The sequence below is a fragment of the Gymnoscopelus braueri genome (assembly GCF_963280865.1).
Source record: "Gymnoscopelus braueri genome assembly, chromosome: 21".
In the NCBI taxonomy this organism is placed as follows: Eukaryota; Metazoa; Chordata; class Actinopteri; order Myctophiformes; family Myctophidae; genus Gymnoscopelus; species Gymnoscopelus braueri.
This window is the reverse complement of record NC_137623.1, coordinates 525,001-552,209: the sequence shown is the minus strand read 5'-3', so window position 1 is coordinate 552,209 and position 27,209 is coordinate 525,001. Positions and strand designations below refer to the sequence as shown.

The 27,209-nt window shown below is 41.8% G+C and overlaps 1 protein-coding gene across 2 annotated transcripts in view; it reads left to right on the top strand.

The window, feature by feature from the left end:
* The window catches only part of LOC308077340 (NACHT, LRR and PYD domains-containing protein 12-like), a 60,069-nt gene extending 51,316 nt beyond the window's left edge, over positions 1-8,753 (top strand). For both annotated transcript variants that reach the window (XM_080417988.1, XM_080417987.1), the window contains one exon: positions 7,124-8,753. In XM_080417988.1, the coding sequence (XP_080274114.1) occupies positions 7,124-7,731 (608 nt within the window). In that variant the 3' untranslated portion in view covers positions 7,732-8,753. The remainder of the gene's footprint in view (positions 1-7,123) is intronic.
* The last annotated feature ends 18,456 nt before the right edge of the window (positions 8,754-27,209 follow it).

The following is a 27,209-nucleotide window of genomic DNA, read 5'->3' as shown; positions in this document are numbered from 1 at the left end:
TGTCTGAATGGTACCTCACAGTCTCCTCTGGTAGTTGTTATGTCTGAATGGTACCTCACAGTCTCCTCTGGTAGTTGTTATGTCTGAATGGTACCTCACATTCCTCTCTGGTAGTTGTTATGTCTGAATGGTACCTCACAGTCTCCTCTGGTAGTTGCCCCTGTTGTTCTGTCACCACTTTCCCTTCGCTCTATGAACTGTTTTAGTGGTGGAGGTGCAAGCCCATTTAAAACCTTAAAAATGAGACAAGCATCTGCAAAATGTTTAAAGCTATCAAAATTAAATAAATTATACTTTTGAACTATACGGCAATGGTGGTAACGGTTGGGTTTTTGATCAAGTGTTTTTAATGTCTGTTTGTAAAGTGATTCTATGGGTTTGAGAGTTGTCAGATTTGTCTGTGACCAGGTTGTGAAGCAGTATGTGATGTGTGAGAAAATCATAGCATGCATGAAGAGTTTGTATGCGTCTGTTGTTAGATATGGTCTTACGTGCCTGAAATTAGACAGATTGAATTTGATTGTGTTGGCTACATTTTTAATATGTTTTTTGAATGTAAAGTTTGAGTCTAGTGTGATTCCAAGATATTTAAATTCAGATACTACCTTAATAATGTTTCCATTGACGATAATGTCTGGATAAACATTGTCTGTGGAGTTGCGTGAAAAAAACATACAAACAGTTTTGTTTGTATTCAGGTGTAAACATGAGTTCCTCAACCAATCAGATACATGGACCATGGCTGCAGTTAGTTTATCTGCTGCTAGTTGTTTGTTTTCAGCATGTATATAAAGAACTGTGTCATCAGCATACATTTGTATGGAGACAGATGGACAGACAGAAGGCAGATCATTAATATACAAACTGAACAAGATAGGGCCCAGTATTGATCCCTGAGGAACTCCAATGTTACTGTTAAGATATGTTGACTGTTTGTTACCAATACGAACCCTTTGCTTCCTATTTGTTAAATATGAATCAAACCATTTGACTGCCTCAGTAGAAAAGTTAAAGAAAGAGAGTTTTGACAAGAGTACCGGATGGTCTACACTGTAGACCATCCGGTACTCTTGTCAAAACTCTCTTTCTTTAACACTAGGGGTGTGCCGATTTTCACGAAACGATACGATATACGATATTGGGCACACAACTTCGATATGATTTCGATACGATACGCACTTTTTTATCATGAAAATATATGGGGGAGAAAAAAAGCAAATGCAAACAAATATTTCTGTTTTTGCATTATTCAGACATGCAAACTTGTAGCTTTTCAGCTTCCACTAGCCGTTTTGAATCCAAATAGGGCAATAGTGTGACACCTGACCCGAAAAAAAACAGCATGTTGTCACCTTTTTCACCTCGGGGCTGTTTGCATGCCTGATTATTATTAGTTTAAAAAAAAATATATATATATATATATATATATATATTTTTTTTTTAATGATTTTTTTTCAAACCTCCTTCAAACGGCGCGGCACACCTCAGCAGTAGCCCCGGCCCAAAATTGGGACGTTTGCCAGGGTTGATATACACTGGTCTACAGTGTCAAAAGCCTGTTTAAGATCCAGGAATACTGCACCCACTGTATCACCTTTATCCAACCCTGACTTGACACTTTCCAAAAAATAGCAGTTAGCGGTTTCTGTAGAGTGGTTGGAGCGAAAACCAAACTGCAGTGGGCACAAAGGAGTGTGGCCTGTATTCAAATGAGCGGTCAGTTGTTGAGCAACCCATCTACAGAGGTCTACAGTAAAGCTTAGTCTTTAGTGACATTGAGATGTTGGAGAACCAAGAGGTAGCTATAGTCACAATGACATTGAATGAGGCTCCAGAAAGAGTCTTGAGATGACTTTTGTTGACAAAACAGGAAATTCTGCCCAAACATCTTTGATTAACTTTTTTGATGCCATGTTTTCACTTGTCAGTTTGTTGTCATTAATACAGTCCTAATAGGTATTAACCTCTTCTTTGCTTGAGATTACTATATCATCAACTCTGACCTTGAAATCATTTGCATTTACATTACTAAGGGAGTGTTTGGATCCAAACAGAATGGATTGTGTTTTATCAAGGTGTAATGACAGTTTGTTATCAGAAAGCCAAGTACGGAGTTCAGAACTGAGAACTTTTCATTTCATATTTTAATTATGCTAATAATTTAGACAATAAATCAGATCATATGAAATAAAAAACGCTACCACGCTCCACGCTCCACGCTACCTGCCTCGCTGGATCCGTGGCAGTATGCATATCGCAAAAACAGATCCACCGACGACGCTATTGCCATGGCTCTCCACACCGTCCTCTCGCACATGGACAACAAGCTGCTGAAGGACAAATATGTACGTATGCTGTTCGTGGACTACAGCTCAGCATTCAACACCATTGTCCCAGCAATACTTGACAAAAAGCTCAGAGACCTAGGGCTACACCCAAGCATGTGCGACTGGATACAGGACTTCTTGTCCAACCGACATCAGGTGGTGAGAATGGGCAGCATCACATCCGACCCCCTGACCCTCAACACCGGAGCACCCCAGGGATGCGTGCTGAGCCCTCTCCTCTACTCCCTGTACACGTTTGACTGCACAGCCACACATCATAAAGTACGCGGACGACACGACAGTGATAGGCCGAATCGTCAACAACGACGAGTCTGACTATAGAGAGGAGATCAACTCACTGGCACGCTGGTGCCGGGAGAACAACCTCTCTCTTAACGTCGACAAGACCAAAGAACTGAACGTGGACTTCAGGAGGCCGCGGAGAGACCATGCGCCCATCCTCATCGACGGTGCTGCAGTGGAAAGGGTCAGCGAGTTCAAGTTCCTCGGAGTACACATCGAGGAGGACCTCAAATGGGAGACGCACACCACACACGTGAGGAAAAAGGCTCAGCAGCGACTGTACTGGCTCCGCCGCCTGAAGAAGCTCGGAGTAGGACATCGCATCCTCAGGCTGTATTACAACAGTTCTGTTGAAGGCATCCTAACAGGCTGTGTCACGGCCTGGTACGGGAACTGCACTGCCCGAGAAAAGATCAGCCTACAGCGAGTAGTGCGATCGGCAGAGCGGATAATGGGAATCGAGCTCCCAGCGCTCCAGGAACTGTACAAAAAGCGGTGCGTGGTCAAAGCCAAGCGCATCATCAAGGACAAGCACCACCCAAGTCACAGACTGTTCAAACCCCTACAACGACCGCGACCGGGCAAGGGGCTCTACCGCAATATCAAGAGTTCCACCACCAGGTACTGGTGCAGTTTTAATCCGGCTGCTGTCAGGATGCTGAATGAGGCATAAGCCTTGTTCAGCAGCCTGACAGCAGGCGGTGCAAAACCTTTCTGGCTCTTCATGAACACACCTGTGGATTATACCAGGGACAGTGACTTGGACTTAGCTCCCCCTCGGACACACCTGTGGACTACACCAGGTACAAATGACTTTTTTGTTGCACTCCCTCATGGAGCTACTTGCGGATTATACTAGGGTCAGTCCACCCTAGGTGGACACGCACTGACCTTTTGCACCTTAATCCCATGTATAACGCACTGACTTTTTTTTTGGTCTTTTTTTATTGTGCTCTTTTTTTCTCTAAGCACCTTAACGTCCATATGTATATCATGCAGAGTATAAGTATAACATGCACAGTATACATACATTGCTGCTATGCTCAGGCACCTTAGTTTTTTATTATCTCAGGTACTTTGTAAATATGTAGATAACTTGTCTGGCCTTCTGTTGTTCTCTTGTTTTGATCTCCTTCCCACTTGCCCCCCACCCCTCTTCTTCTCCCCCCCCCCCCCCCCCCTCTTCTTTCTATGGAAATTAACGTTGCGATGGGAACGATGTACAAAAACGAATTTCACCCACTTTTTTACCTTGTAAACCTGTGATGTGACAATAAAACTGATTCTGATACTGATAACTTAATAGTATTTTCATTATTTAATATTTACTTTTACTTCTGCTTGAGTCATTATTTAAAGTTACAGTTTTTGATTACTATACTCTGTCTGTCTGTCTGTCTGTCTGTCTGTCTGTCTGTCTGTCTGTCTCAAAGAACCTTCTTTGAACCATTAACCACTTAAACCCCTGCATCCCATGTTGACATGTCTTAATACGTGAGCATTCATGGAAAATAGCAGATCTACAAGCTCACAACGCATCACGTTGTGACATGGCTGTGAGCTAGTAGCAGTGGTGGAAAAAGTTTGTTAACTTAACTCTCTCAGTGCCACGCCCCGAGATATCCCGAGTTTTTCCCGAGTACCCTCAGTGCCAGCACGAGAAATCCCGAGTTTTTACTTTTGACTGTGGTCGCGCTATTCTGTTTATTTTTCATGATCACTTTCGCTTCCTGACTCCTTCAGACTCATTGGGTTCCGGTTTCATGACGCAGATTCCGTTTCCGGTTCTCATTTTTTTCCCGCGGTCATTTTTGGCCAGAATAGGGAAAGTCACGTTTTTTCACACGGTATAAAAAACAAACGGAGAGGTCCACGTCTACTCTCTTTGGTCTGGGTGACGATCAGTCATCGTAGTCGTGTATCACATCGTAATTTAGCCCGATCAACGATTGTCAAAAATGTCAACATCCGGTTATGACCGGATGTGACGTGAGCCTGTTTGGGATTGGGCGAGTGAGCCAGCGAGATCATCAATGTGTCGATTTGTTGCTCTCTACTGGTAGAACTGTATTATGGGTTTAAAAACCCAATCAGATCATTTATTTGAATGAAAAATTACAAAATTAAAAGAGTACTTTATGAAAATACTCTTGGCACTGAGAGAGTTAAGTAAAAGTATCAATACTGCAATGTAGAAATACTCTGTTATAAGTTAAAGTCTGGCATTAAAAATGTACTTGAGTAAAAGTACAAAAGTATTGGAATAGAATTGTACTTGATTAAAGTATCAAAAGTAAAAGTACTCATTATGCAGAATGTCTGAAATGCAAATGGCTGAAATGTATACAGGGCTGAAGTGGTTAATGTATGTTTTGTAATGATAATCAAAATCCACAAAGTAACTAGTAACTAAAGTTTTCAAATACTTGAAGTAGTGAAGTAAAAGTACAATATTTGCCTCTGAGATGTAGTGGAGTAGAAGTAAAAGTACAGAAAATTGGAAGTACTCCTGTACAGTAAAAGTACCTAAAAATTGTACGTACAGTACTTGAGTAAATGTACTTAGTTACTTTTCACCACTGACTAGTAGTTTGGCTATTTTCAGTGTTGTAAAGTAACTAAGTACATTTACTCAAGTACGGTTCTCAAGTACAATGTAAAGGTATTTTTACTTAACTGGAGTATTTCCAGTTTTCAGTACTTTTACTTCTACTCCACTACATCTCAGAGGCAAATTTCCCTGTAGACAGACGACCCCCCCCTCCCCTTTTTTTCGTACACATTTTTTATTTTTCATGCTTTTTATTTTATTTTATTTTTTTACGTAGTGGTATTTTTTCTCTGTATTTTCAGACAAAAGTATTATAAATGTAAATGTGTTGTTTTACATTCTTTAGCCTAATAAAAATCTCAATCAATCAATCAATCATACTTTTACTCCACTACAATTAAATGAAAACTTTAGTTACTAGTTACTTTGTAGATTTTGATTATTATTACAAAACATACATTAACCACTTCAGCCCTATATACATTTAAGCCATTTGAAAATAGCAGATCTACAAGCTGGAGCTTGTAGATCTGCTATTTTTATAAGATTTTAATACATTTTATACATTTGAAATATTGTGAAATGGGATATTCTGCATAATGAGTAACTTTTACTTTTGTGCTTTGTACTCAAGTATATCTTGAATTCCGGACTTTTACTTGTAACAGAGTATTTTTATATTGCAGTATTGATACTTTTACTTAAGTTCCCCGGACCCGGGTCCTTGGGGGGGTTCCAGGGGGTCCCCAGCAAAATGTTTAATACAGCATCACAATCATTTTAACTCCTTTATCCATATTTTATATGTTGGCTGTTTAAAAATAGTAGATCTACAAGTTATCTGCTATTTTAGAAAGTTTTGAAAAATATTGAATAAATATTTGTATACATAAATCTTCTCTTCTGGGGGTCCCTGGCACAAAACATTTTCAGATGGGGGTCCCTGGCACAAAACATTTTCAGATGGGGGTCCCTGGCACAAAACATTTTCAGATGGGGGTCCCTGGCACAAAATATTTTCAGATGGGGGTCCACGGCCAAATATATAAAAACCTGGGGGTCCTTGACACTAAAAACTTTGAGAACTACTGCTTTATAGAAGCATTTAAATAGTTAAATATGTGTTCTTTAAAGAACTGTGTGTGTGTGTGTGTGTGTGTGTGTGTGTGTGTGTGTGTGTGTGTGTGTGTGTGTGTGTGTGTGTGTGTGTGTGTGTGTGAGAATGTTTTTAATGTTTCTAACATTCACAATGTTGGTCATTCATGGAAAAGATCTACAAGCTCACAATGCATTGTGTTTTGAGCTTGTAGATCTTTTGTTTTCGACAAAGAGATTTGGAGTGTAGAGGATAAACTGTAGAGCAGTGGTTCACAACCTTTTCAAGCCGGGACCCCCCAAAATGAACTGGGGACCCCCCTGGGGACCCCCCAACACCCTGATAAGCTCTGAGAATTGTAGAAGTTGAGGCATTACATTTAGTTTGACTCGGTTCCCACAGATAAATATAATGAAAATAGCAGATCTACAAGCTCACAACACCTCACAATGATCGTCTATTTAAAAAAGTGTAGATATTAAACAGGTATTAAAAGTCCTTAAATTATCACTTCACTGTCATCTGGGGACCCCCCCCCCCCCCCCCCCACAATCATCTGGGGACCCCCCCCCCCCCCCCCCACAATCATCTGGGGACCCCCCCCCCCCCCCCACACACACACTGGTAGAACCACTGGTATAGAGCCCTGGGAGACACCAGTTGGTGAAGGGTTAAGGTGTGTGTGTGTGTGTGTGTGTGTGTGTGTGTGTGTGTGTGTGTGTGTGTGTGTGTGTGTGTGTGTGTGTGTGTGTGTGTGTGTGTGTGTGTGTGTGTGTGTGTGTGTGTGTGTGTGTGTCACTCAGTGAATGATGTGTTTAATGTTTACTGTGTTGTTTTTCTCATCAGATTATCATCCTCTCACACTGGACACAAACACAGCACACAGAGAACTCTCTCTGTCTGAGAACAACAGGAAGGTGACAGGTGTGTATGCAGATGATCATCAGTATCCTCCTCATCCTGACAGGTTTGATGGACAGAGACAGGTTCTGTGTTCAGAGGGTCTGACTGGACGCTGTTACTGGGAGGTAGAGTGGAGGGGGAGATGGGTTTCTATAGCAGTGACTGACAGAGGAATCAGCAGGAAAGGAAGGGGTGATGACTGTAGGCTTGGATACAATGACATGTCCTGGAGTCTGGTCTGTACAGGAGAACAGAACGGTAACAGGTACAGTGTCAGACACAATAGTGAGCTGACTGTCCTCCCTTTCAGTTCCTCTAGAGGCTCTAACAGAGTAGCAGTGGATGAGGACAGTGAGGACAGTGAGGACAGTGTCTACAGAGTAGCAGTGTATCTAGACTGTTCTGCTGGAACTCTGTCATTCTATAAAATATCAGAGGACATTCTGATACACCTGTTCACCTTCAGGGACACATTCACTGAACCTCTCTATGCTGGGTTCAGGTTCGACCCCTCCTCCTCCTCCTCAGTGTGTCTGTGTGAGCAGAGATAGAGTCTCTATGTGACATCAGGTCGTCATGGTTACTCAACATGTCTGAGTGAGTCCAGGTTGTCATGGTTACCACAAGTACTTCAATCTGTAGATCAGTGTTTCTCAAACATTTTCATGTCAAGGACCCCCATATGAACATATTCTGTTCCAGGGACCCCCATAAGACCAGATATATATGTTTAAAAGTCACATCTTAATAAGAAAAACAGCAGATCTACAAGCTCACAACACGTCACAGCTTGTAGATCTGCAACTGCATCAACTGATTCAATCATTTAGCTGGGGACCCCCTGGAACCCCTGGGGGTCCCCAGACCACACTTTGAGAACCACTGATCTAGACACTGTTTCTCAACATCAGGTCCGGGGCCCACTAGGGGTCCATATGGACTCTTACAGCAGTGGTTCTCAAACCTTTTCAAGTCAAGGACCCCCAGATTAATATGTATTTGGGCTGCGGACCCCCATCTGAAAATGTGTTGTTCCAGGGACCCCCATCTGAAAATGTGTTGTTCCAGGGACCCCCATCTAAAAATGTGTTGTGTCAGGGACCCCCATCTGAAAATGTGTTGTGTCAGGGACCCCCAGAAGAGAAGATTTATGTTTTACAAAAAGTCTAAATTATTCTAAATGTTCCAAACTTTTTTTTTGCCGCACTTTGTGCCGCGCTGTGAGCTTGTAGATCTGCTGTTTTTGTGTAGCCAACGCATAACATTATAAAGTGGTTAAAATGATTGTGATGTTAACTGCTTTATCTGGGGACCCCCTGGAACCTTCATAATGTTATGTTAACTACTTTATCTGGGGACCCCCTGGAACCTTCATAATGTTATGTTAACTACTTTATCTGGGGACCCCCTGTGTTAACTACTTTATCTGGGGACCCCCTGGAACCTTCATAATGTTTCATTTCATGTGTTATTGTACGATCATTAAAGATGATCATCTTCTCAGAGAGAGAGAGATTATTTTAAGGTCATTTGTAGAATAAACTGTAATTGTTTAATAAATGTTTTGAAAGTCTGTCGTTGTTCCTGTGTATTAATATTATTAGGACATTATTTATGTTCCATGCAGTGGTGGAAAGTAACTAAGTACATTTACTCAAGTACTGTATATATTTTTTTACTTTACTGGAGTATTTCTAATACATTTTTTACAGGTTTACTTCTTCTCCACTACATCTCAAAGGCAGATATTTTTACTCCACTACAATTACTTGAACACTTTAGTTACTAGTTACTTTGTAGATTTTGTTTGTTATAACAAAACCACTTCAGATCTATACTTTGGCAATATGAAAATAGCAGATCTACAAGCTCACAACGCATCGCTTTACGACGCGTTGTGAGCTTGTAGATCTGCTATTTTCAAAGGATTTTATACATTTGAAAACTTGTGAAACAGGACCTTCTGCATAATGAGTACTTTTACTTTCGGTACTTTAAGTGCATTTTGATGCCAATACTTTTGTACTTTTACTCAAGTACATTTTGAATACCAAACTTGTACTTGTAACAGAGTATTTCTACTTTTACTTAAGTAAAACATGTGAGTACTTCTTCCATCACTGGGCAAATATTGTACTTTTACTCCTTAAACCCTCTGACTCTGTACTTGGTCTGCTCTTTTTTTACCTTCTAAACCGTTGGCAAAAATATCTGATCTACCAGCTCACAACACACTGTGACGCATTGTGAGCTTTTAGATCTGCTATTTTCTGCTAATGTTCAACCCAGAATATGGATGCTAGGGTAATAGGGTTCAAGTGGTTCATGTAAAAAAAATCACACATAGATTTGTAGTAACTCTGAGGACCCCCTGTAGTAACTCTGAGGACCCCCTAGGGGTCATGGACCCCCTGTAGTAACTCTGAGGACCCCCTAGGGGTCATGGACCCCCTGTAGTAACTCTGAGGACCCCCTAGGGGTCATGGACCCCCTGTAGTAACTCTGAGGACCCCCTAGGGGTCATGGACCCCCTATAGTAACTCTGAGGACCCCTTGTTGAAGACCCATGCTATAGTGTGATGTATTATTTAGTCTGTGTTAAATAAACATAGAAATCAAACAGAAGTCTTTCTCTATAGTTATGTATTCATCTAAAGTGAGCTTGATTAAAGGGATAGTTCACCCCAAAATGACTTTATGTCTCCGCCAGGCCGAAGGCATTGACGCCTGTGACGTCTATATTGACGTCTGTGAACAGCTAATCTCCCGCACCGTTGGCTTGATCGCAGCGAAACTGTTACTGTGCACACACAGTCCCTGGATAACAATTTAGAACCTCTGCCCCACATGGGCCTGTTATAGCGCCACCAGGAGGCCGATTTGTGCAAAACATATTTTTGGACAGTACTCCTACAGATTTGATCCAAACATCGCGCAAATACACATTATCTCTATAGTCATGTGATCAACACGGATCTGTCCCATTTCCCATATTCCATCCTAATTGGCTAAGACGATTGGCTTCCAAAGTTTGCAGGATTGCTTTGTTTTCAACAAAATGCCTCAAATCATGAACACAGCATACGATTTCCTTGAAATTTCGTACGGGCATTCCCACTAGGCCGAGGAAGAAATGCCACCCATTTCACATTGGCCTGTTATAGCGCCACCAGCAGGTCTAATTTAGCAACACACATTTTTGGAACAAAATGCCTCAAATCATGAATGCAGTGTCCGATTGCCGTGAAATGCCTAAGAAGAAATGACACCCTTTTCACATTGGCCTATTATAGCGCCACCAGGAGGCCACAATAACCTACCTGACCTGGTGGAGACTTGTGCTCTGAGGAGCACTTTTTCTAGTTTTCTATGTAGCCTATTAGTCTCACCATGGAGACTTGAATTCATGGATATGTTTTAGTTTTTGTCTCATTCCTTAACACATTGCGTGCCAGTCGCGTAGATCTACGCAAAGTGGTCTTTTTTTTCGCAGTGACACATTTCATTGTAGCACACCGGAAACGGAAATTAATGTCAATCGAAGATTTTCGTTCCCATCCGCCGCCGCTCTAAAGCTTCCACTAATCCGCCATTATCTCGGTGTTGTTTTTCTCCTCGCTGAACGCTGTTTAATAGAAACTGCGACGATTGCAAAATGGAATGTCGCCGATTGAAACAGTCTTCTCTGGGCCCCTCACACAGCTACCCTGTGTGTCTACAAACAGTTTAACGCTCAATCTTAAGGTATTTAGCGAGGTCTGTGGCAACGTGAAAAAAACAAAAAAACAACAATAAATCGCTGGCACTGGTGAGTACATTATGATATGAAACTCTGGCATGGAATGTGTTAAACAATAATGTGATGACCAGCAGCGGTTACGGTAGGAGACACAAAGAGTCTCCTTTGTGTCTCCTAACGGAACCGCTGCCTACCGGTCCTCTGGTCACATTATTGTCTTAGGAATGAGACAAAAACTAATAAATATCCATGAATTCAAGTCTTCATGGTGAGACTAATACATATAGGAAAAAAAGTATTTGTTAGTGTGAACTATCCCTTTAATACCTGGGGAAACATCATAAAGGTCAATATAGTTTTTAAATAAAAGGTAAAGCAGTGAATTGAGACGATGAATAATGTCTTATTGTCAGACGTCCCTTTACATGTCAAGGACCCCCACAATGATATGTATTTGGCCGTGGACCCCCATCTCAAAATATGTTGTTCCAGGGACCCCCCGGAAGCAAAGATTTGAGTTAGAAATGTTTGCTTCAAAAATATATATATATTCAAAGATCTGCAAAAAATAGCAGATCTACAAGCTCATAGCGCGGCACTCGGTGCCGCGCTATGAGCTTGTAGATCTGCTATTTTTGAATAGTCAAAGTATAAAAGGTTAAAGTGGTTCAAATCATCTGTACAGTGCTTTAAATGTACACTGCTCAACATAATTAAGGGAACACTTTGATCCCTTAATTATTTTGAGCAGTTTTTGTTAGCAGTATGAACACTTCATGAAAACTCAAAATAATGAAGGGATCATTGCGGTTCGCGCAACAACGGCTGATAAGTCTATTGAGAATTACCGAGCCATTCCGGGTGGAAAACGGAACTCTCGTCCCAAAACACAGTGCCCTATTTTTTCCGCGGACCGAGGCCGCCGGTTTAGACCCGGGGCGACGGTTCTTCTTCTATTACATTTCTGAATGGAAAGAGGTGCCCGTCTCTGCGCAATGGAGACCGGCGAAACTGGTTTTCTAATGGCCACTCATTAACAATTGGGCCGAATGCAAATGAGCCCCATTTGAAAACAAAGGCGACTTATAGGGTGAGGGGCTGCTAATGTTATTATGTTGATTTGTTGTTGTTTCCCCCTGGCGGATCTGGGTTTACACAGACCGGGCCATGGCCTCGTCGGCCCCAATCACCGTACGCCTCTGTCTTAGTCACTATTCGCCAAAAGACGGCTATGTAGAAGACCTGGCCCGAAGGAGTGAACGCTGGTGTCAGAACTCTCTCTCTCTCTGGGTCTGGAGGAGAGCAACGTCATGCTTTGGGCCCCTATGGGCTATAGTTCCAAACAGTGGAACTATCTCGTTGAGATAGACACAGCACTTCCGCATTCTATTCTTACGTATACGTATGGGAGTCAACGACGCTAGTGTCATAACTCTCTTATATGGCTCTGGTAACCAGGGCACTACGTTGCCAGATTCTGTGAGAGAAATGAGCAAATAGGTCTATGAAAACAAGCCCAAAAGAAGCGAGTTTTATAGGCCACATGAGCACTTTAAACCAGCTATTTGAAAATAGCAGATCTACAAGCTCACAACGCGTCGTGATGCTACTCGTTGGAGCTTGTAGATCTGCTATTTAAAAAAATAATAATAATCTTGAAATAAATTACAAACATAATGTTTTCAGATGGGGGTCTACGCGCTACATACAAATACTTTGGGGGTCCTTAATTATTGCTTAAACAACAATTAAAACATTTGAAAACAAGCTCAAATATTAAAGCATTTACACTTTACAAACAAGCCCCGAAAACAACACAACCCGCAACTACCAATATTTACAAGCATCTTTACAGAAAAACATGCCCAAAGTCGCTTATAATAAGCAGACATGGCAACACTGAACCAGAACACTGGGACAACATGCAGTTGTGTGTCTGTTTGTAATGATCACGTTACATTAGCGCCCTCCTGTGGTTGTCTGTGGTCATCGCGTCACACTACAACCACCCGGTCACTGCTTTCACCGGTGTTACAATGACATCAGTGACCTATCGATTTCTGCAACGTTCAGGAAGTCACATGATTCTTGTTGAGATTTCCGGTCTGTTACATTGAACTCGGTGACCTATTGATTTCTGTGACGTTCAGGAAGTCACCCAATTCTTGTTAGAATTTCCGGTCTATTAAATTGAACTCGGTGACCTATTGATTTCTGTGACGTTCAGGTAGTCACCCAATTCTTGTTGGAATTTCCGGTCTATTACATTGAACTCGGTGACCTATTGATTTCTGTGACGTTCAGGAAGTCACCCAATTCTTGTTGGAATTTCCGGTCTATTACATTGAACTCGGTGACCTATTGATTTCTGTGACGTTCAGGAAGTCACCCAATTCTTGTTGGAATTTCCGGTCCGCTACATTGAACTCGGTGACCTATTGATTTCTGTGACGTTCAGGAAGTAACCCGATTCTTGTTGTGGTTTTGTTTTGAAGAAACAGAGGAAAAGCTCTCCTTGTTGTTTGCGTGAACGTGACAGATAAACATTGGTTTTATTTTGAAGAGCAGGCGGAAGTGCTCTTATGGTTGTTGTCCATAATGATGTTTTAGAACGTATTTTTGTAGGAGCCATTTTGGCCATTAAACTATTGTTATTGTCTTTCATTAGAAACGCCAGTAGGATTCATAGTTCTTTGTTGCTTTTACATGAAGCAACCATTCATTAACGTGTGGAAACTATATATTATAACTATTAATAAACTATATATTATAACTATTAATAAACTATATATTATAACTATTAATAAACTATATATTATAACTAATAATAAACCAAATATTATAACTTTATATATATATATATATATATATATATATATATATATATAACTATGGTGGAAACTAACAAGTGTTTAATATGTATTCTGCAATGTTCCTTTGTCACCACAGGAGGGCAGCAAAGCCTAGATGTTGCTTATTTTTTGTAAGCGGGGCTTTAACATGAGGTCTGTGGTAATGTAACACACACACACACACACACACACACACACACACACACACACACACACACACACACACACACACACACACACACACACACACACACACACACACACACACACACACACACACACACACACACACACACACACACACACACACACACACACACACACACACACACACACACACACACACACACACACAGTATGAACCACTGTAGTGTAGTGGTTAGAATACAGGGCTTGTAACCAGCAGATTCCTGGTTCAAAACAGACCAGTAGATTTTCCAAGTTTGTACCTGCATTCCCACAAGCAGAACCTTTTGTTGTTTTTTTTGACATTTTCCCAAGTTTTACCTGGCTCTTGTAACCTAGTCTTTCACTGAAAACCGCATAACAGAACCAACTAAGTGTTAATCACAGTGGAGCAGTGGTTAAGATACAGGCCTTGCACCAGTGGTGGGTTCTACCGTCAGATGCTGTGTACGTCGTACACCTTGAGATTTCTTTTCGTCGCCACCGTACACCTTCAAAAACTGTTCAAAACAGCGTATCTGAGACGCTGATACGCTCTGATATATCAACTGCATTTTTATTTATTTTTAATTTCAAATGCATTTAGTTATACTTATGTTAACTTGTTGAACTTATTTAAGTTCCATTTGCTTCCATGTGTACACTCTCAGAGTTACAGACCTGTAAGGGTCCATTTGGTTCCATGTGTACGCTCTCAGAGTTACAGACCTGTAAGGGTCCATTTGGTTCTATTTGTACGCTCTCAGAGTTACAGACCTGTAAGGGTCCATTTGGTTCCATTTGTACACTCTCAGAGTTACAGACCTGTAAGGGTCCATTTGGTTCCATGTGTACACTCTCAGAGTTACAGACCTGTAAGGGTCCATTTGGTTCCATTTGTACACTCTCAGAGTTACAGACCTGTAAGGGTCCATTTGGTTCCATGTGTACACTCTCAGAGTTACAGACCTGTAAGGGTCCATTTGGTTCTATTTGTACACTCTCAGAGTTACAGACCTGTAAGGGTCCATTTGGTTCCATGTGTACACTCTCAGAGTTACAGACCTGTAAGGGTCCATTTGGTTCCATGTGTACGCTCTCAGAGTTACAGACCTGTAAGGGTCCATTTGGTTCCATTTGTACGCTCTCAGAGTTACAGACCTGTAAGGGTCCATTTGGTTCCATTTGTACACTCTCAGAGTTACAGACCTGTAAGGGTCCATTTGGTTCTATTTGTACGCTCTCAGAGTTACAGACCTGTAAGGGTCCATTTGGTTCTATTTGTACACTCTCAGAGTTACAGACCTGTAAGGGTCCATTTGGTTCCATGTGTACACTCTCAGAGTTACAGACCTGTAAGGGTCCATTTGGTTCTATTTGTACGCTCTCAGAGTTACAGACCTGTAAGGGTCCATTTGGTTCCATTTGTACACTCTCAGAGTTACAGACCTGTAAGGGTCCATTTGTTTCCATGTGTACACTCTCAGAGTTACAGACCTGTAAGGGTCCATTTGGTTCCATGTGTACACTCTCAGAGTTACAGACCTGTAAGGGTCCATTTGTTTCCATGTGTACACTCTCAGAGTTACAGACCTGTAAGGGTCCATTTGGTTCCATGTGTACACTCTCAGAGTTACAGACCTGTAAGGGTCCATTTGTTTCCATGTGTACACTCTCAGAGTTACAGACCTGTAAGGGTCCATTTGGTTCCATGTATACACTCTCAGAGTTACAGACCTGTAAGGGTCCATTTGGTTCCATGTGTACGCTCTCAGAGTTACAGACCTGTAAGGGTCCATTTGGTTCTATTTGTACACTCTCAGAGTTACAGACCTGTAAGGGTCCATTTGGTTCCATTTGTACACTCTCAGAGTTACAGACCTGTAAGGGTCCATTTGGTTCCATGTGTACACTCTCAGAGTTACAGACCTGTAAGGGTCCATTTGGTTCCATGTGTACACTCTCAGAGTTACATGAATGTTTGAACACTTCCAGGTGTGATCTATTCTATTGATTGGTAAATGATAACTCTTATCTTAAATAATCTATAGTTTACTATAAGCACCTTAACTAAATGAGACCATTTATAAATGAGTGAATACCAAGTCATGTTCCCTTGATGGTGAACATACGGTTTGTGTGTCAGACAGTTCCATGGATCCTGAATGTCCTGAAGGTGACTCTTTGTCCTGCTTCAGAGTCAGAAAGGTCCTGTAATGGCATAGAATACAATGTATTACTAATCCATAAGGGTGACGTTACACTGCCATCAGTGAGGAGTAGAGAGCATGTTTAGTGAGCTAGTAAATTCATAGTCAGAAGTGTAACCTCACCATAACAGTCTCAGTTGTAAAGGCAAGAGGGACCGTCATTGGTGTAACTGAGTCAACTGATGTCAAAGCAGGCATAGGGACTGCATTCTGCACATCTCTGAAGACTAGCTGACTCACAGCAAGCTGCAATGTGTTGAGAGAGACAGAGAGAGAGAGAGAGAGAGAGAGAGAGAGAGAGAGAGAGAGAGAGAGAGAGAGAGAGAGAGAGAGAGAGAGAGAGAGAGAGAGTTCATGTTGATCACACTAACAAATAACACATTTAATACATAATATATCAAAACATTTCAGGCACTTTAAAATGAAATAAATCATTCAGAAATGTCACTAACCCGTACTGTACCAGGTGAAAAGGCAACAGGAAGTGATGTCATTGGTGGTTCTTGAAATGCAGATGCATATGTTAAGGCAGTCTTAGGGACAGTCTGTGCATTTCTCACACAGAGCTGAATCACAGCATGCTGTAATGTGGACAGGAGACAGGGAGGGAGAGAGAGAAGTTAAACTGGATTTCAACACGTTTAAAGGTATCATGACATTCATTTTCACTTTTTTTATTTTCAATGTTTTATTTGGGGTTTTATGACCTCAATTACACCCAAAAAACCTGAACTTAAAACATTCAGTGGATTTTCTGTGGTCTGGGGTTTTCTGAATAATTAGGCTGAAAAGTAATCTGAGCTTGGCCCTTCGACAGTGAGGTCACTGTCGAATAATCCCGCCCACTCTCCTCCTCGCCCCTCCCCTCCCCTATCCTTTCCTTTGGGGGGGGCGGAGCAGAGGCGATGATTGACAGGCAAAATCCCTCACCAGCGACACCCGCAGGCAAAGATTTCTTTTTTCATTGCAGTTGAAAAGGCTTTAGAAATGTGAGAGAAAAACACCTGCCATTGATCACTGGAATGGAATTTTCACTTAAAACTTTTTGTACACTTTTGAAGGACCAGGACAAAGACTTTGAATGTGGTGTAAAAGTGAATGTCATTAAACCTTTAAGGTTTGAAACAAGTGCTTTAGTATAATATTGTTTTAAAACATTTCGGCTAAATAGCCTTTTAACTTAACACTGTGTGAAATATAACCGTAAAAGCTACTTACAAATCCTGTTTTTCAAGTGTCAGTGAGTTATCATCCCAAATCAATTGACTTTAAATGGCATCATATCATAAAAGAACCAATTGAAACTAATCAGGAAAAACCTCCCTGATGTTCAGTAGTACTGGACCCAATCATTGTTTCTGTGGATGTGTTTGCAATCTCAGAATATTTGGATTTCCATTGGAGGAAACTGCGATCAAAGTCATTTTCAATGCTTTTGAGTTTATTCAGGAGCGGGATATGGGTCACGCAAACTCCTAGTCTTGCCAATCTATTTAAAAATCTATTTTTGGCTCCTCCCTGCCGTAGGATAAAGGAGTTCCGGTACACATATGGTCTGTACGTGCTTTAAGAAGACCTGCCCCAGCCATTGCCATGGTACATCTCTTAGATGGATTTGAAGATCTTTTCTCAAAGGATGCTAGACTGTCAACAATATTGCTAGAAGCTTCCAAAAGACTAAGGAAGGTTGGTGCTGTATTCTTCACTCCTTTATCAAATTCAACCATTTTATCATAATAGAATTGAATTTCAAAGAGGTGAGGTTGCTGCACTCCTCTTTCACAAGCTTCGTGACTTCTTCAACAATAATTTCACGCATGCCAGGGACTGCCATGACATTTCTTGGTATTGCCCTGAGCCAAATTCGTAGCAAAGATCTCCCATATGGCCCTTTTGAGTATTCTTGTCTTTTCTAAGGATCCACATTTCACACTGACCTGTAATTAAACATCAGGTCAATGACGGGACAATATTACATAACATGTATTGTGCAATTAAATCAGATAAAAGGATCATTTTTTATTTGGCTGTAAATATGGTTTCTGTTGTTTGGGGATCAAATAACTCACCCTAGCATTCTGTTTAGGCCGAGGTATTTTCTCAGCAGGAGTATTAATCTGGGGTGGTTGTAACATGTAGTGGTTGTAACATGGAGGATGTTGACATGTCTGCCCGCTCCAGTATGTCACCTGCATGCTGCAAAGAAGAAAGAGGAGAAAGTATAATCTGACACACAAGTAAAACTTTAAAATGTCATAATCATATGAGAGAGAGAGAGAGAGAGAGAGAGAGAGAGAGAGAGAGATATTGACAGGTAAAGTATTATTTACATGTCTACTCTAACCTCTTCTGATGAAAAAGCAACAGGGAAAGAAGTAATGGCTGGTGCTTAAACCATGCATGGAGGCTGTTGACGTCAAATCAGCCTGTGTGTCTCCTGCACTTAAACGTTTACACTACAGTAAGTATAAGTGAGGCTAACAATGAGACTTACTGAGCTGCCCATGTGGGCCAGAGTCTTCTCAGCTCGCTCCACCCTGTTGCTCTTCACGCTAATGGAGAACGCCCGCGTGATGTGACTGCAGAACCCCACAGAGATGATGTGACTGCAGAACTCCACAGAGATGATGTGACTACAGAACTCCACAGAGATGATGTGACTACAGAACTCCACAGAGATGATGTGACTGCAGAACTCCACAGAGATGATGTGACTACAGAACTCCACAGAGATGATGTGACTACAGAACTCCACAGAGATGATGTGACTACAGAACTCCACAGAGATGATGTGACTACAGAACTCCACAGAGATGATGTGACTACAGAACTCCACAGAGATGATGTGACTACAGAACTCCACAGAGATGATGTGACTACAGAACTCCACAGAGATGATGTGACTACAGAACTCCACAGAGATGATGTGACTACAGAACCCCACAGAGATGATGTGACTACAGAACTCCACAGAGATGATGTGACTACAGAACTCCACAGAGATGCCAACGCTCTGCAAAAACACAATTTGCAAGAAACGGGGAAAAAGGTCACGCGGAAAGCTAAACAACAAACAGATCTGCTGCCTCATATATTACTGGATATTTCACTTGCAGACCAGCTGATCATTGGCCTTTACCATGACAGGGTTGACCAGGGACACAGCGTTGAGGCCGATGCCCCACAGCCACATGACCCCAAACATGTTGATCAGGATCATGGCGATGGTGATGCTGACAAGCACGGCCGACCACAGCTCCAAGCCCAACAACACTACCAAAACGTCCGCTAGCGAAACGCTCAGGTCCATGGCCGTGTCGTAAGCGATGGTCAGGTACTGCTCGTAGAAAACGTAGAACACACTATAGAGGGAGGGAAGAGCAGAGGGAGGATAAGCAGGAGCGCCCATGAAACGACTTGTTTCATACGTTCACAGAGATCATTTCATTGGGAGACACCAACGTGGGGTCCCAGGAAAGCAGGAAATACCATTTTGAAGACCTTGTTTTGACATTTTTGGGGTCTTACCATAGAGTTATAATACATATATCTAGAGAACGGACGGCCTATTCACCTGTTCATTTCCATGAAAGTTGCTCACCAACACATAAAGTACTAACGTTTCAGACAATACAAGCATGCGCAGTAGCGTTCTAAATGCGGAAGTATTGCAATTAGAGTCCTGCAGGCCCGCCAGAGCCCGCCCACGGCCCGGCCCGGCCCGCCAAAACGGGCCGGGCTTGGGCTGATTCTGTATTTGACACACGGGCCCAGGGCCGGGCTCGGGCTGAATACCACGGGCCAGGCCCGGGCTCGGACTGATTCTGTATTTTACAAACGGGCCCAGGGCCGGGCTCGGGCTCACAGAACATTTTGCGCAGATAATTGATCATTGAAGCCCGGCCCGGCCCGGCCCGCCAAAACGGGCCGGGCTTGGGCTGATTCTGTATTTGACACACGGGCCCAGGGCCGGGCTCGGGCTGAATACCACGGGCCAGGGCCGGGCTCGGACTGTAAAATTGCGCCACCTATCGGGCCAGGGGCCGGGCCGGGCTGAATACCATGGGCCAGGGCCGGGCTTGGGCCCACATTCTCGGCCCGTGCAGGGCTCTAATTGCAATGCCAGATTTCAGTAATCCTCTGGGGTCCTCTGGGTCCTCTGGGTCCTCTGGGTCCTCTGGGTCCTGGGGACTTGGGTTTCACATTATATTTTTTGAAGTCTTAAGGCCAGAGGCCATTTGAACCAAAATCCCTATATCACAAACTTCACATCTAATCTTCCCCAAATTGAAACAGCATGTTGAAGGGCCTCTAAAAAGAGCATCCTTCCAAATGCACTTTCACCACGCCACGAACATGACCAGCTGTGGGTGTGAGTGTGTAAAGCTTTTTATTGTATCTTCGTATTACTGTATGGTTTAGTACTCCATTTAATGCTGTATTTATTGTATATTTTGCAGTTTTTACTTTAATCATCTTATTGTGCCACTGATGCTGTTCCACCCTATTGGGGATTAATAACGTTTTATTCTATCCTATTTTTTTTTGTCTTTCATTACCATTCACAACCTCTCACCCAAAGCCTATTTAAAGCAAGCTTGCTAGCAGGACCTACAGGGCATGCACTTATCACCAATATCCAGCAGACCAAGTGAATTATACTGTTAAGGTTATAATAGAGCAAATCTAAACCATCTACTTGACAAGGATGTTTATGTTGAACCTTTTCCTCCACTCATCATCTGGTTGTGCTCTACACTGCCATATTATTCTATTCCATCCTAAAATAGTAAGTTCATGTCTATGTATTGCACCCTGAATTTCCCCCTGGGGGATGAATAAAGTCTTATCCTATCCTGTGTTATCCCATTCATCAGATAGTGTTTGTGCTGTTTTAGAAGAGAATGCACTTCAGACTTCTGGTGATTAGTAGTTTCCTTGCCTACCTACAGTATGTTGAATGCACTTATTGTAAGTGGCTTTGGATAAAAGTGTCTGCTAAATGACTGTAATGTGATGTAATGTAATGTAATGTAATGTAATGTAATGTAATGTAATGTAATGTAATGCTGTACTGTATGCAGACTTTCTGAAATCTAGGATACAGTGGACTAGAAGTATAAAGTGAATGATTACGGTCAATAAATGGGCTATAAATGTGGTTGTGAACAATGTTATCTACGGCACAATTGTATAGCACCCTTGATTTCAAAACAAACTCAACTGTCATAAATAATATAGTCAACCATACAATGGACCCTTCGCTAAACCCCACCCCAAGAGCGATTGTCCAATGCCATCTTAGCAACCGTTGTTAGCCTGGCATAGGTCTGGCAAGCTTTCGTCACCTGCCATAGCTGTCAATGTTATATCGCCCGCACACACACACAATCATTTGCAACATAATGGCAAGAATAGGAATATCACGATAACGCAATGGTGACTATGAACCACGTACCCAAACCCGTTGGAGGCTGCTTTTCCCAAGCTGAAATCTGCACTTAAACTGCAAGGCTGCATGGCTGTGTTGTTGAACACATACACAGCTTAACGTCGGGAAAGTTGCAGGACTCACTCGCCCAGGTGGTGTCAATAATAGGCTACTAATCACCGTAATCGTAACAAAATTCAGAATCACGGTGCTGCCTGTTTCGGATTCCGCACGTTAAAGTATATTAATTCATTTCTTCGTCTATTTATTAACTGCTACTGCAGTCCCTGCGGTACATAAACTCCTGTTACAGTCAAGGATCACCTTCAACCTGGTGTTTGCACTTTCTCCATTTACGGTCCGTACATCTATATAAACGTTCAGATTTTAAATATAAAGTGCTTACCCCATGGCCACGGATGTTACAATAATGCACGGGACTCTCAAAAGTACCCGTATATTCTGTATTTTTCAATGAAAAGCATTTTAATCCGATCAGTGGCCATTTTCTCATAATGTATTCGAGTGCAATACACCTACCAACCAATAGGGTCACTGCATTGAAAGCATATGGAAAAAATGGCCACTGATCAGATTAAAATGCTTTTTATTGAACAATACGGATGATACAGGTACTTCTGAGAGCCCGTATATACATGTAACATCCGTGGCCATGGGTTAAGCATATATATTTGAAATATGAACGTTTATGTAGATGTACGGGCCATAAATGGAGAAAGTGCAAACACCAGGTTGAAGTTCATCCATGACGGTCGTGACAGTCGACCGTCGTGTATCCATGGCTATAACTCCCTCTAACATTTCCCATGTTTTTAGTTTATTGAAATAATGTCATGCACATTTGTCCAGTGCATAGCCTACTGCAGGCCTTGTTGACTAGATTTAGAAGAGATTTTGAAGCTCTTATGCTCCTGAAATGATCGATTATTTTTAAGGGGAAAAGCCATCATTTAACATGCAAGTCAATGGGTGAGAAACCGAGATTGCCAGGCGCTGCCAGGCCTGGGTGTGACTAACTTCGCACCACCAGTCACAGAGTGGAGTGGGTGGGGCTTAGCGAAGGGTCCATTGAAAGGGATATTTCACTTTCAAATATGTTTGGGGTCATTTTAACGTCTACTCAAGCTTTTGTGAGCACGCCAGACAGTTTTTAAGTAGCTTGATTCGGTATTTAAATATTTGTTATTCATTTTATCAGACACGCCCCCTTCCTATCCAACCCATTGTAACTTCAAACTCCACTTTAACCATGTTAGATTCATTGAAAACTTCTAATACGCGAGGGGGTCGTGTTTTTTCAATGACTTTTTCCATGTATTTTTCATAATTGTAAAATGAAAAGAATAAAAAATAAATTAAATTAAATAAGTCCCTTCACATATTAGAAAGACAATAATGAATTGCATTTTTAATGAATTGCATTTTTATAGCGCTTTTCCAAGTGCTCAAAGCGCTTTACAATGGTTCATTCATTCATACAGGTGTCTGCCACAATATCAGTCACCTGAACCAAGGACGTGTGTTTTCAATGAATCTAACATGATTACAATAGAGTTTGAAGTTACAATGGGTTTGTATAGGAAGGGGGTGTGTCTGATAAAATGAAGATTGGAAGCAGATTTCTTGGTTTAAGCATTTTGTTTGATCTGATTAAAACAGGTTTACCTGTAAGGGAAACACTTGTGGCCCACAGCCTGCGTTATGTTGTCAGCCAGAACACGGGCCATCTTCAGGGCCTGTATGAAGTCTGATGAGTTCTGCAGGATGGTGTGGTAGGTCATAGGTCATGAAGTAGGCGGCTCCTACACCTGTCATGTGGATACAGGTGCACCGCTGAGCTATAGGCAGCATGGCCACTAGAGGGAGCACAAAAGCAGACATTCTTTATAATGTTCAAAAACTTTAAATTTTCTTTCACATTTATTTTAAAACCTTTTTAATTATTATTTTATGTGAAAATACCAGACCTCACAACATGTGAGCAGCCCAGGTGCTCATCCAGGCTCTTGTCATCTCCCGCCTGGACTACTGCAACTCCCTCCTTGCTGGTGCTCCGGCATCTGCCATCAGACCTCTGGAGCTTGTTCAGAAAGCTGCGGCTCGTCTGGTGTTCAACCGCCCCAAGTTCTCCCACACAACTATCCTTCTCCGTTCTCTACACTGGCTCCCCGTAGCGGCTCACATCCAGTTCAAAACCCTGGTGCTAGCCTATAGGGCAGTGAAAGGAACAGCTCCTTCTTACCTCCGGGCTATGGTCGATGCCTACACCCCTGCCCGACCACTTCGGTCTGCCACCTCGGGGCGACTGATTGCCTCGTCACTCAAGGGTCCTTCTGGCCGATCCACACGGTCACGACTCTTTTCTGTTCTGGCCCCACAGTGGTGGAATGAACTTCCCACTGATGTTAGGATAGCAGAGTCACTGCCCATATTTCGCCGCAGGCTGAAAACCCACCTCTTCAGGAAACACTATACCCTTCCTCTCTGTCTGACCTACTTGTTGTTAACTAGTTGTACGAACGCTTGTTTTCTATTGTTGTATTGTTTATTGGATCTTGTTTAGTCGATACACTTATTTGTTTTAGCTCATGCTCATTTGATTTAGCTATTTTGTCTCATCTGTTTAAGGAAATAGGTAGCTGATATATTGCACTTTTACCTTAGCGCTAGGTATACTCTTGGTTGCTTGTTTTTGCAGAAAATGCACTAAAGACTTCTGGTGATTAGTAGTTTTCGTTCCCTACCTATGTTGAATACACTTATTGTAAGTCGCTTTGGATAAAAGCGTCTGCTAAATGACTGTAATGTAATGTAATGTGATGTGTCGCATCACGTTGTGAGGTCTGGTAGATCAGCTATTTCCACTATTCATTGTACAACAAAGTATATATTTTTTATTAGCATCAGTTCTATTCTATTTGTATATATAAAATGATATAACAAATACATTTTATCAGCTAAATCGACTAGTCTGATCAACCAATCAAGCCCTACTAACAATTTTGTCACGCAACAGTGTCACGCAAATCTAGTGAAACTAGTCGATCTCAAATGTTTCGCAATCTGAAAAATCTCATTTATTATAGACTGATCTTACATAGTACAAAAGTTAACTTTTGTCTTGTGCAAATTGTCTGTTGTAACTGAAACGGTTCATAGTTACTTGTTTGTTACTAGTTGCTGATGAGTGAGGAGTGGTAGACCTGCTGGAGTTGTTGTTGCAGCCACTCCTCCACACACACTGTTCTGACCGTCCATCCCTTCCTCCACAACAAAGTACACCGGAGGGCCAGTGTGGAGGTATGTTGTCAGGTTCTTTAAGTACTGCAACACATAGGAGTCCTAGGCAAACGGAAAAGAAAGAGAGGAAGGTATGTATGGTAGTGACACACAGGAGTCCTAGGCAAACGGAAAAGAAAGAGAGGAAGGTATGTATGGTAGTGAAACACAGGAGTTCTTCTAGGCAAACGGAAAAGAAAGAGAGGAAGGTATGTATGGTAGTGAAACACAGGAGTTCTTCTAGGCAAACTGAACAGAAAGAGAGGAAGGTATGTATGGTAGTGAAACACAGGAGTTCTTCTAGGCAAACGGAACAGAAAGTTTCATTCCACAGAACATCTAGGAATTGAACTGTTTGACAGGCAGTCTCCCATTGATGCTCCAATGAATAACAAACTGCATGAATAGGACTGCGTAAATGAAGATCGATCAAAACATTATTGAATGTGAATGTGTTTATTTAATTTACACACTCAAATGTTTATAATAAGGGTGCTATGGGGGATATGGGAATTCAGAACGGGGTGTACATGTTATTCATAAAATACTGTGTAATCATCTGACGTTTTCAACTACTAATAAATAAGGTAAAGAGATCTTCTGTGATCAAAGAGCTAAATAACTAAATTAAAACACAAACGATGCTTCTGTTATACCATAATATAAAGATGATTCTAATTCAGAATGAGCTAAAACCACATTTTAGGACATTCGCGTTCTTCCACTTGGAAGATAACGCTCAATGAAAACCAACTCTAAAATGCTATTCTTAATGTATTTAATTGTTCTCCACTTGCTGTCTAGCACTCTAGCACAATGTTGAAATCATCAACACAACGAGACTTCTCAGGTAACTACACAGACTTACATCCGGCATGGACAGTTTCTGATCCAGTCCGATCTCTACTTTATTCACCACAGCAATAATAGGCAGGTTTTATGGGAGGGTGGGGGGGGGGCTGGCAGCCGGGCCGTTTATTTTTTTTCCTCCAATATTTATTTATTATTTTTCTTTTCCTGTTGGTTCATACTAGTGTCAGGCTGCCCTCTTGTGGACCGTTCAGGTCATTACACCTGTCTTCCAGTACAACAGTAAAACGGTCCACACTCAACACAGCTTTGTAAAAACATTCTGTCAGTTTTATACTTAAAACATTTGAAACATTTTGTCCCAAAATGTCACAATCATACTGAATATCCTTCACATACATGATGAGCACAACACTGATACACAGAATGGCTTTTCATCAGAAATGTGGACATGCGCGCGCGCACACACACACACACACACACACACACACACACACACACACACACACACACACACACACCTTGTGATGTTACAACAACACTGGACTGGTTTAAAACTACAAGGAAAGCTGGCTTGCCTTCCTGCTGCAGATCCAGCCTGATCTCACAACGTCCCTTTCAGGAGGCCAAAAAAGGAGGTAGACAAAGCCCATTATTTTGAGTTTTCATGAACTGTAAGGGTCCATTTGGTTCCATTTGTACACTCTCAGAGTTATGGGGGTCATTGACATTAAAAAGGTTTGTGAACCATGTGCTACATTAAATGGAACAGAGCCTTCATTAGTATCATTGGTAACAACCTGTGAAGGAAGTAAGGAAGAGGCCCAACAGAGCTTACACAGCTGGGCAATCAGGTGCACGTATTCTATGTACTGTGTATTCTATGTACTGTGTAGGGCTGGATTAACAGCCCTGGGGGGCCCTGGTTACTGAAGCTCCAGACCCCCCACCGTGCGTGTGTGCGTGCACGCAAGTACATGCACGCACCACACATCTAAATCATTTGAGCTTGCAAACTGTGTATTAAATCCAGTCCATCTCCATCTTACACCTGTTGCTCAAAGGCTGCTGGCCATGCCAGTGGTTTTTGGCATTTTAGATTTAGTCTTAATCTTAGTCTTTTGGACGAAATGCTTATTCGTTTTAGTCACATTTTAGTCATTTCTATCCTTGATAGTTTGTCTAGTTTTAGTCGACGAAAACTCAAAAGGTTTTAGTCCAGTTTTTGTCAAACTAATAAAATAAAATAACGTATTTAAACTCATTTAATTGGGTCAAACTCAATACAGATATTGTATTTACAGTCATAAAATATATATATATATTTTTAGGGGTTAACACAATAGGCTACAACTTGTGTTACAACACATACTGTAATTCACACAGAATACTGCATGTTCAGAAAATAGAATAGCCAAGATCAGGTTCTCTCCACTCCATGTACCACCATTATGACTGATGTTAAAAATACAGTAACGTACACCTACCCCATCCTATTCATAATATGCACAATTCACACAGG